We start from the raw sequence: 11,150 nt of genomic DNA, 5'->3' as shown, positions 1-11,150 counted from the left end.
GATGTCAGCCCAGGCAGCACATAGAACCAGGAGTTAGAAAGGGAATATACTCCTGCTGAAGAGGCAACCAATGCAACACCACAAGTAACTTAAGAAAAATATGACCAGAAATTTTAAGAAACTGCCTTTCCACACCCACATTTTAAAGCATGGGTTAAGCTGCTTTTTCTGAGAAGGTGCATTTATAATCAAAAGCTTCCAGTTAAAACTAAGAACTACAAAAAAAAAAAAAACTACTAAAAAGGGTTACACTTCCCCCACACTATTAGTTTTCAAGAACTGAATATCTTTTAGAAGTCCTTTCTAACAGACTAGAATCAGCCTCTTATGTTTGTCTTCCATCCCCCATCAGAACACAGCAATACATTGTCTTATTGCACACCAAGTCGTCATCTCGCTTTCAGATAAAGTGCTCTGGAGAAGCAATAACCAGTGGCAACAGGCACCACAATGACTGAAGAGTTACTTAGTGATACATTCCAGAGTAGTATTTCAATAGGATTGTGTTTTTAAAAACAGCTCACCACATGGGTTTGTAACAGTTATTACTACTTTGTTTTCATGAGTAAGTGACCTTTGATACCAATGAAACTAGCTTTTTTCCCCCCAAATAAAAGAGAACAGAACTCTACCAACACTGTGTATGGAACAAAATTTTGACTTCTTGCAACAGTAACTCTAATGAAGTTTTGCTGGCATCATCCCGAAGATAACTCCACAAGAGTCAAAATAGGATCTCTGATCACATTCCCCCCCCCCACCGTGTTGCACAGCTTGGGATTCCCACTCTAGACTAGACATAGGTAAACTATACAGCCATAAGAAAACCCAAAGGCCTTTCATTTGTTCCAGGTCTTTTCTAATTACAGCTGGTGACATCAATAAGATTTACAGACAGAGCAAAACACTGCAGAGATGAAGATAACTAGCCATAAACAGTACGTTCTGTGGCAACCAAAGCCAGACTGACTTAAAAATCCAGACTATTTTTACCATCCCAGGAGAGTCAATGGGAGTTCAGGGTACAGAGTAGGATTCAGGTGGGGAAAAAGTCACCTTCCCTGGCAATTCCTCAATACGGTGCCATTTTAGCTTAAAACAGCATAGTAATGCATCATATACATACACAGCATGGTTAGCTGGCAAGCTTGAAGAAAAGCTGTGGAATATCAAGCAGAAGATGTTATTCAGCTCTGCCCATTACACAGCAAGTCAAAGATCAATGCTACGTGACCGAGTCACATAATGCAAGCCCAATTAGGAAAAACTGTTCAGCATTAAATTCAGTGCTGGGGGAAAAGGCGGCAAAGATCTCATTCATGGAGAGGTGCTTCCCATCTCAGTAATTTTGATACTTGAATAGAGGAAGTCAATAGACTTGGCTTTAGGTGAGGAAAAGGAAGGATTACTTTGGCCCTACAGCATTTAAGACTGAGCAAAGCTAAACTGTAAGTACAGGCTAAACTTGGGTACTGTTGGCTTTGGTAATAATTGTATAAATTCCATCCATTTCCACAAAATAATTTTATTAGATACATGAATACAAAAGATTTACAAATATATTAGTGTTTTCAATGCTGGAGTATAGAAAGTAATCTCTATTTGAAGTCACACACACATATTAGTAACTCTGTCTCCAAAATACTGCATAAAAATACTTGGATTACTACTATGAAACTGACCTAGCAGTCTCTTTCTCTCTTTGTCAGAGAGCTTTGAATCTTCATCAATAGCTTTCAATAGAGATAATAGCTCATCTTTTGTGGTCTTCTCTGTATTGGAGCGATACTCTCTCTCATCAAGTTTTTGGCAAAAGGTATAACCTAAAAGGAAACATGAGACATTTAGATAGTTAACACCACAGTCAACCACCCACGAGATTCTACAGACCCATCCTCCTTTAGAGTCAAATCAGTCATTGTTATAGCAAGTCTTTTTGCATCAGCTCAGTCCCTTCTATTTCTCATCTGGGTGCCTGACAAGAATAAAAAGTTCAGTTTCCACTGTTACCTGTTATCTTACTAGGATCTTGGCCTTTCTGCAAAGCTACCAGTTTATTGCTGACCATTTTATGCAGTGTCCCTGGGATCTTGAACAGAAAGATAAGACAGTCAAACAGCAGCTTAGAAAGGCAATTCTGCATATGCATACAAGATAACAAAAACCTGATCATTTTCTAGCACTTACCTTTAACACATCTTTTTGGTGATCCACAAGGAACAAGATCAGGAGGTCAGTTTTCCCTCTGGATAAGGTTTTATTGTTGATAATAGCTTTAGAGAATGTTCTTTTCACAACCATCCTGTTGTCACTCTAAAGGATAATGTGAAATAGTGATCAGAAGAGGATAGTCAGTCTCCCCCTTTAAGAAGGGCACTGCCTTTGTTATTCTAGAGTCCTTGCTTTTCCTGTAGTCACATATTTAAGCTACAAATGTGTTTCTGACCAGTATCTGGGACCTCTAGATTTCAGTAAGCATAAAGCGACATGTAACAGTTAAGTATGCACATTTACCTCATCCTGCAGTTTGAGCTCAGAATTATGTGCGGCAACAGCCATGAAGTAAAGTAGTCTTCTGAACTCTTCCCTGACTTGGCTGTCTAGAAGTTTCAAATAGAGTTGAACAGCTTCTAAAGATTGCTCCATCTTCCCATTCACTGGGGAGAGATAAAGGTATCTATTGCCAAATTTATTTAAATAAATGTTACAATAAAACACCAAAATTAGCCACTGAAGAGAAGTTAATCTCTCTAAACAGAACTGGTCAAAGCAATTCATTCTCACAAAAATTTCTCACAGGCTGATGAGAGCTGTTTGCATACAACCTGAGAACAGCCCACAACCAGGCTTTTAGCCTGATATTTAAGAAAGCTCACTTTCAATTAAGTTCAATTACACTTCAGCCATCTTGAATGGAATGTGAAATACTGAAAAAGGAAAAATGGTTGTTTAGAGAATTAGTGACCTCTTGTTATAGAAATAAAGGTCTACCTAGAAATGAGGAATATGTCCTAGATAAATGGGCTAGCTTGATGAATTAATTGCAAACCATTCTGTAGAGCTTTGCTAAGTTTTTAATTGGCCTTACTATGCAGAACACCCATTTTAGATGTGTGAATTATTTAAATGAAGTAGGTTGTACTAGTATCCTCCCTTGTCATGTAGGGAGGAGGAATGGGATATAAATGCAAAATATTCCTACCAACATGGAACAAGAAGAATAATCAAGGCAGAGAAGGATGAAAAATAAGGAGAACAGGGATGAGGAGATGTTAATTGATGACTAAAACATCACAAGCTTTCTAAAATACTGTCTAAATATAAAATTTAAGAAATGCACATCTCTATGGACAAGAGGGGAGAGTTGTGAGTGGGACACAAAGCATCCACACAGCTTTAACTTTAGATCTTATGGCCTAAGTATTTAATATTAGGCAATATTTATATTTAATTTCCAGGGATACCAACTACCACCAAATTATAGCACTCCAGTTTCACAGCCATTCTACACAGAACTGAACACAAACTACAGAACTGCATGTAGTCAGGACCAAAATTGCTCTTTATTTCAAAGCACAGTCTTCATGACTAGAAATTAAAAAAAAAACTTGCAGAAGTCAACCTTTAAGCTTGGCTGCTGTAGTAAATACTCAGTTTGTCAGTACATATCTCACATAAGCTTAAGGAATATAGCTTTATTTTACTTACCTAATAGTTCTGCAATTCCTGAATGAATTTCAGACGCATGGCTTAACAGTGGCTCCTTTTTTTGGCTGTAGTATCTACCAATATTTTCAAACAGCAGTAGTTTCCATGTGTCTGCTTTATCTGGTTGATCAGGCAAGTTCCGGCTAATATCTACCACCATATGATCTGGAAGATATTCCAAGCAATCTATTGCTGCTGAGAGCCATTCATCTGTTCTAAAAGACAGAATGGTTTAACTTTATAGCATTACTTACTGATGCCTTTCAGAGTTGGTTGCATTGTTTTTCACAGAAAGTAAGTAGACTGGTTTCTCACTGCATGGGAGTACTTAAATACATTAGAAATTGACACAAAAAAAGGACACATTTCCTGACACACTCAGGTAGATCATAGCCATATACCTCTGTTATGTATTTAATCAAGATGAAGAATTAGTAACCCACACAGGTAAACAGTCACAAGCAGTTAAACCTAAAGTTAGTGATGTCCTCTACTGTTAGACAAGGACATAATTATTGCCAGATAAACAGAAACCTGAACCTTGATCCGATTCAGGTTGGAAAAAGTTTTTCAGGCTATGTTTTTAACAGTTTCAGCCTCAGTGTTCTTGGCTTTTTTAATATAGTAGGAGAAACTAAACTATTCCCTCACAGGTAATTTTAAGGAAAACATTTCAAGATCATGGCAAAATGCTCTATTCTTTCCTCAATGCAGCAAACAATTTCCCCTCTGAATACTATCAAATACTACCATTGCATTCAAAAACCTCTTCCAGTGTTCAGCACAAATTGCCTCAGCTACTTCTGGTTTACAACTTCACAATTGGTATTTGGCAATTAATCCAGTCAAGTCTAACAGGGAGAAAAGTGCCTACTCGCATCCTTTCTGCAGTACTGGAGACTACTGCATTTCTACCCAAAGATCGACCGTGCTTTACATTCCTATGCAAGCAGAAAGTTTTTCAAAGTTGCAGAGGTGAGTGGGGAATACTTACTGCGAGTCACTGAAAGCCTTGAGAATCTCTCTGTCTAGGTAGTTACTTGTGATGACATATCCAGTTCCCTTCCTTGGCTGTGGAAGCTGAGGTCTGATCTCTTGGTGCTCAAGTAAAGACTCAAGGAGCGGAAGGTCTACAAGCTGCAGCAGACGAGCAATTGTTTGTTCTTGCCATACTTCATTAATAACTGGAAAGGGTGGAATACACAAAGCACACGGAGATTCAGCATGTGCAAAAAGAGAGATTATGAAAAGACAACTCCCCTTCCTCCCATCAGTCCTAACCTAACAGATTAATTTTACCAAAACAAAGATTTACAGTAGCAGAGTGTGGCCCTTATCAGCTTTAAGTGCATTTTATCACCTCAAAAGGAAAGAATTAGCCATTTGTTTATTTAACTACAAGTGTCGGAGAACTGCTTTTTGGATAAGCCTGAAGTGCCTTACATTCTTTGTGCTCCAATTTGCAAGCCTTCTTTGTTCTAGATAAGGGATTAAAAAAAAAAAGTGTAACAGTGACACTATCCTTATCACAGCTTCCACAATTATGATCTGGCTCGAGTTTTGAGTTTCTAGGATGCATTAGCATTTTTAACCAAAGGAGAACACCACATTAGATCATAGTTTAGTCTGAGAGAGAAGACATGCATTGTCAGGAACCGTTTCACACATTACTGACGAAGCGCCCGACAGTGCGGATACACAGTTAGAAAGCTAGGGAGGAGTTTTAGCTAACAGTAGCCTATTGGCCATGATTAAGTCAAGCATGGAAGCAGTGCAGGTAATTTAGTATTATGAAGAACATTCATAACTTAAGTCAAGCTCTACACAATTGTGTGTTCTTCTCCACAAAACTCAACACTGATTTATTTCAGCTAGAGATAATGGGTCCTGTCCAATGAAATAAAAAGGTAAAAAGCAAGCCTGCAACAAATATGATTTGCCTTTGTTATGACATGGTGTTCAAAACAAAATAGTATGCGAGTCAGTTTGACTCCCTCTCCAATCTGACAGGCACAAGCCTTTCCAGTCCTACAGTTATCATCTTCCTTCTCCCACAAACAAATGACTGAGACATTATTTGTCTTACCTCGACGGGACAAACTATCCGAGATGTTTACTTGAGGGGTATTTGCAGGCTTTAAACTCAGGTTTTCCCAGAGGTCCTCCAAGCTTTCTGGTTTGACAGGAGTAGAGTGAAACAACATGCTCTTCTCATGTCTGAGATTAAGAAACAGTTTATATATATATTTATATCCATATATATGGATAACCAAACATATCATGTAACATATAGGTATGGATAACTGTCCAAGATTAAAAAATGTTTTCTCTATACAAATATTTACATAATCTTCTCCTGCCTCTCCCCTGCCCAACACTTTCTCTGTCCAAGTCACACAGGAGAATGTATGATACTTTAAAGAACTATTTGCATGCAACAGTTGCATGCAAGTGCATAGTTCCTCTCTTGGAATTGTCACAGCTGGCATCAGCAAGCTACGTCAATTACCACAGAGAAAATCTAAGAGGAAATGGTTAAGGAGGGGAAATTATTTAAAAAACCCAAACAAAATTCCCCCCTCAAAACCTCCAGCGTTTTAAGACATTATTCCTGATGGCGAAGTGAAGACAAAAGTTAAGAGCTGTTCTTGAAAAACCTAGAACATGATTGCTCCATAGCAACATCACTCCTGAAGTTATGTGGCTTGTTCATGTCATCAACTAATGGAAGGCTTCAGAAACCCGTCACCCATTTCCACGCGTTAGCTGGTTCTTCTCGTAACTGCTTTCACATGCTATCGAGTAGATAGCATAACAACTCCAGCCACAAAATTACTATTCCTCCAAGCGTATTTGTTTAATTTCAATTTCTATAGCTTCTTTGTTTTAGGGCACTGCAGAATCCTTTTGATGTCCGCTATCTTTGCTATGTATGTGACAAGCTGTATGTATCAATAGATCTGTTCCTTTCACTAAATTAAGAAATGTAATCTAAATGAACCAAATGTAATCTGTGCCCTGCCCAGAAGAAAAACACCCTCATTCTACACTAATAGAACATGACTGTTTGTCTGATATATTCTAAGTCTTGCTTTAACAGCCCTTGTGATGAATATATTTTTAAATACCACATTTGATTAAAGTGTTTTTAGTTTCTCACAAATTCTCCTCTTTCCAAATAAAGACTTGGGACAGTTTGCTTCAGCACAGACCAAGAGATAGTCGGGGGTGGGGAGAAAGGAAGAGGGGGGAGAAGCAGGACCAAGGAACTATCCATTTTTAATCTCTGCTTCTAGAATTTTCTGATCCGTTGGGTTGATGCACCAAAATTCGCATTTGCTACTCTCACGAACACATCAGTCACATAAGGTATTTTCTTTTTAGGTCAATACTATTTGCAATTTTCAAAAATGCATATTGCTAAAACTATTGCAATAACTACATGAATGTAGTTTCTTGTAAGAATATGTTGGAATATGTTCAGAGATGAACACTTGACAAAAACTGTTTAAGGGAAGACACTTTGCCAAATAACATCTACATAGCAGTGTGTTCTGTTTTGTGACAGTTTAGTTGGTACCAGGATTTTCTTTGCCCACTCCTAAAGAGACAGGGAAACAAAAACCTCACAATTGCACTTCCCTCTGGTTCTATGATGGCATGCAATAGCATAACAGCAAAACAGCCTGCTACCTAGCCTAGGAACAAGTCATACACACACAAAGAAACAGATGAAAACATTTCAAAAAGCTAAATTTGAAGTGTAGTGAAGCTAAGATAATGAAAGAAGAAAGCAATTTTTACCTGTTTTTTTCCTTAAAAACTAGATGGATTACTGGCTTATGCCAGAGCTAGGTGCACAGTGACTAAAGATTGTTCCATTGCATTAGCCTGATGCACCTGAATTCCAGTTGGTTATATTGGTTTAGAGCCCAATAGATGAGTATCTGTAAGGAACTTAACTTCTACTCTGTTACACCCCTCCCCCAAGGCAATGTGATAACAGACACAGAAAACAAGTAACCATGCAGGCTGAATGATTTACTCACTTCAAATTGCTGTTTCCTACCTATCTTCCACCCACAAACATCTGTATAGTATCTACTTTTCTCCCCTCAGGTCCTGTAACTGTACAACAGTCTTCCCTTCTCTCCCCCAGAATACATAACATTTTCCTATTGAAAAAAGTTCTTATCTTCATGTTCCATGTACTAACCTTTGTGGTGTACACTGCTGGTAATCTTTATCAAGTTCCATTTGGTTTGAGACATTTGTGAATCTGTAGAGGCTACTGCTACTGTCTTCAAACACAGACCGTTTGTCTTTTCCAAAGACTCTAGTTGAAACAGCCTCGAATACTTTGTAATCCATCAGTGCTTGACATACACGCACTATTTTAGCACGGGAAATATCAACATCCCCAAAATACTTGTTCTGTAGAAGATGGGCAAAGACAACATCCACTGCATCTGAACCAATAAAACAGTCATGATAGCACTTCAGGTTCTGGCGACGTTTTTTCACTTCCACTTGAGTTTGAAGTGCATTGATAATGCTGCTCCAGACATATGTTGCTCCAAATGGTTTCTGCGCCAAGCTAAAGCCTAAGAACAGAGAAAGCATAAAGACTGAATTCATGCTGCAATTAGAAGAGAACTGCCCCCTTTCTGGCTACTAACTTTCATGAATCTTGTAAGGATTTAAAAATCTTTGAGATTCCCAGTTTGGTTTGGGTTGCTCACGTATTAACATTTTGTTACTTTCTTAGCAAGTCTGCCTGCATTGTACCAATGTCTCTCTCTCTCTGATGGTTGCTCTCATTACATTAGCCCAGAGCTTTGCAATCTGGAGCTTCTAACTTTTTTGGCCTGTCACTTTGACACTATCCTTTTGCATGCTCCTCCATCACCTAATGGTTACACTTTGCAGAACCTACTCCTAAGCACACGTTCCCACAACCAAAAGCTAGCTGTATGTACTTGTAACTCCCCAGTTCCTCTACTAACACTGACAAAACTATGCAGCTGGGCAGGGGAAGAGGGAAGCAAGGATGAAGAGACACATCAGAACCTTGCTTCCTCCAGGATTGTGCATACACACAAGCTACCTAGTATCAGCGCTTAGCATATCACTAACAAGATCAAGGATTCTCTTGAGACACCACTCACTCGACACTTATCCCACAGAACTGCCTTCTACCACCACAGCTCCAACTGAGATTTAAGCTCTGTGTACTCAATGTCACTTCCTTGAGCCAACCAGTCTTTCCTCCGCCAATAAAACTACTGAACTATTACTCATTTACCAATCTGATTAAGAATAGCATGCTAGCAACTAACAGTTTGACCAAAGGCTAGACTCAGCCTCCACAAGGACTGAAAAATACAGAATATACTTATGAAGTTTGCAGGTGGCACCTAACTGGGAAGAGTTGCAGCCACCAGAAAGGCTAGAATTAGAATATATGTTTCTCAGTAAATCAGATGAATAATTTATTAAGGGAGAAAGCAGAGGAAGAGGAGAGAAATCAAAAGCTGAAGGACAAAATATGGAATGAGGAGTTGGCAGCAATCCTACAGAAAGCCATCTGGGGTTATGACAGACCTCAAACCAAATGAATTAACAGTGTGATGCAGTGTTCAAAAAAAACAACATGCAACTCATTCTGGAACATATTACCATGAACATTTTCCACAGAGATGCAGTAGGTATTTTTTCTGTTCTGTTTAGTCTGAAGTGGCTTTAGTTAGAGAATTGTATTCCAGTTTTGGGCACCAGAGTTTCCAGCTGATCTCCATCTACCACAGAGCCCAGAAATTAGCAAGTTGGCAAGGGGAGGGAGGAAGTTAGGGGGACAGTAAAGATTGAAAAAAGAAAAAAGCAGGGAACACAACAGCATTTGAACGCACCAACACTGTTATAAAGGACAACAACAGTTATCTTCAGAGCCATTATCAAATAGACACCTGCTTTCTGAAAAGATTCATGTCAGGAAAAAAAAGCTTTTTAATACAAGACATTGAACCAGACTAGGTAGTAACCTTCCAGAACCTCCAGTTTCCAAAGCTTTAAAAGTACAAGACAGACAAAGCACACGCTTGCTGATACTTTAATCTGATGACACCTTCAGGTAGGCAGAGCAAACAAAACAGAATACAGCATTTGCTTCCAGCCCCACGTTTTAATAGCCGACTAGCCTGTTTGGAAGGGGGGGGGGGGAACCAAACAAACCCAACGCCACCAAACATACATGAACGTGGTTTCTGTTGCTAAAACAAATATCAGCGCATACTACCTGCAATAACTCTACTATTAACCACTGCTTTATCACCTCTTCCTTCCACACACACCCTGCAAAATCTTTTTTGGGGGGAAGCGGTATTAAGCGCGGCATTAAGTATTAATGTTACAAGGTTTTACAAAGTTAAGGTGCTCGAGGTGGGAAAAAGGCAGAAATTGTTCTCAACAGGCGACCTTTAGCCCTTTACGTCGCATTAACGACCCACCTGCTTTTTAACTTGCTTTCGGGACAGAAGCAGCTGCTCGAGTCTCCCTGTTACTCGCTGCCGCCCGCAGCCCCGTGGGCACTTGACAGGCACCGCGTTCGCGCCACGGCCCCAGCCGCACCCCCCTCGCCCGGGCCGCGGGGCTGCCGCACGTTAGCGAAGCTGCGCCACCACGGCGGCGGCCGGGCAGGCGCGAAGCCCGGACGGGGCCTCCCGGGCGGAAACGCCTCCCTCCACCGGCGGCGGAGAGCGGCCAACTTTTGAACCTCTGTGGAGCGGGGAAAGGCGCCGGCACGGAGCTCCCGGCGGGCAGGGGCCAGGCGCAGAGCGGGACAGCTCCGACCCCCTCCAGCCCACAGCGGGGTGGGGCGGACCCACCTCCCCTCACCTCACCAGCTGTCCCGAAGCCCGGGCTGAGGGCACCCCGCTCCCCCCCAGCCCCACTCAGCCGCCGTCCCGCTCCCTGCCCCGTACCCGGCGGCCTGGCGGCGGGGCTGCAGACAGCGCTGAGGCTCAAAGCCGCCGCCTTCTCCCGCACCGTGGCCATGACCGACGACGACTCCGACTCCACGCTCTGGTGCACCGTGCGCCGCCCGCGGGGAGAGGTAGCCCGCCGAGGGGCGGGGCCGCCGCGCCCGCGCCCGCCCCCATTGGTCGCGCCTGGGCCCGGGGGCGGGGCGCGCGCTGCGGCGGTTGAACGGCTGCCCGCGTGCCGCCGGGCTGCCGCCGGGCTGCCGCGAGGCGGGAGCGCCTCAGAGCAGCCGAGCGCGGAGATGGCGGCTCGGGGGGCGCCGAGGTGGAATTCGCCCGCGCCGCCCTTCTTCTAAGGGCCTGCGATGGCAGAAAGAGCAGCCAAAGCCCGTCTAGACACCCCGCCCCAGAGCTGCGCCCGGGCCCATCCGCCAAGCGGGTGTAGCCTGACCCGCGGCCGGACAG

The 11,150-nt window shown here is 42.0% G+C and overlaps 1 protein-coding gene across 2 annotated transcripts; it reads right to left on the bottom strand.

Moving 5' to 3' along the window:
* Nucleotides 1-1,533: 1,533 nt before the first annotated feature.
* DEPDC7 (DEP domain containing 7) lies at nucleotides 1,534-10,818 on the bottom strand. Of its 2 annotated transcripts, XM_075502072.1 has the most exons (9): nucleotides 10,689-10,818; nucleotides 7,925-8,312; nucleotides 5,795-5,925; nucleotides 4,703-4,892; nucleotides 3,709-3,923; nucleotides 2,515-2,657; nucleotides 2,188-2,313; nucleotides 2,011-2,089; nucleotides 1,534-1,823 (listed from the first exon to the last, which is right to left on the bottom strand). In XM_075502072.1, the coding sequence occupies exons 1-9, from the start codon at nucleotides 10,759-10,761 to the stop codon at nucleotides 1,609-1,611; spliced, it is 1,560 nt and encodes a 519-aa protein (XP_075358187.1). In that variant the 5' UTR covers nucleotides 10,762-10,818; the 3' UTR covers nucleotides 1,534-1,608. The 2 variants fall into 2 exon arrangements, with proteins under 2 accessions (XP_075358187.1, XP_075358188.1); XM_075502073.1 differs by lacking the exon at nucleotides 2,011-2,089 and having other exon boundaries at nucleotides 1,606-1,823.
* Nucleotides 10,819-11,150: the final 332 nt, after the last annotated feature.

Source organism: Mycteria americana, chromosome 5 (genome assembly GCF_035582795.1).
Source record: "Mycteria americana isolate JAX WOST 10 ecotype Jacksonville Zoo and Gardens chromosome 5, USCA_MyAme_1.0, whole genome shotgun sequence".
NCBI classification, from domain to species: Eukaryota; Metazoa; Chordata; class Aves; order Ciconiiformes; family Ciconiidae; genus Mycteria; species Mycteria americana.
The sequence above is the reverse complement of the archived record's forward strand: the minus strand, read 5'-3'. Positions and strand labels throughout refer to the sequence as shown.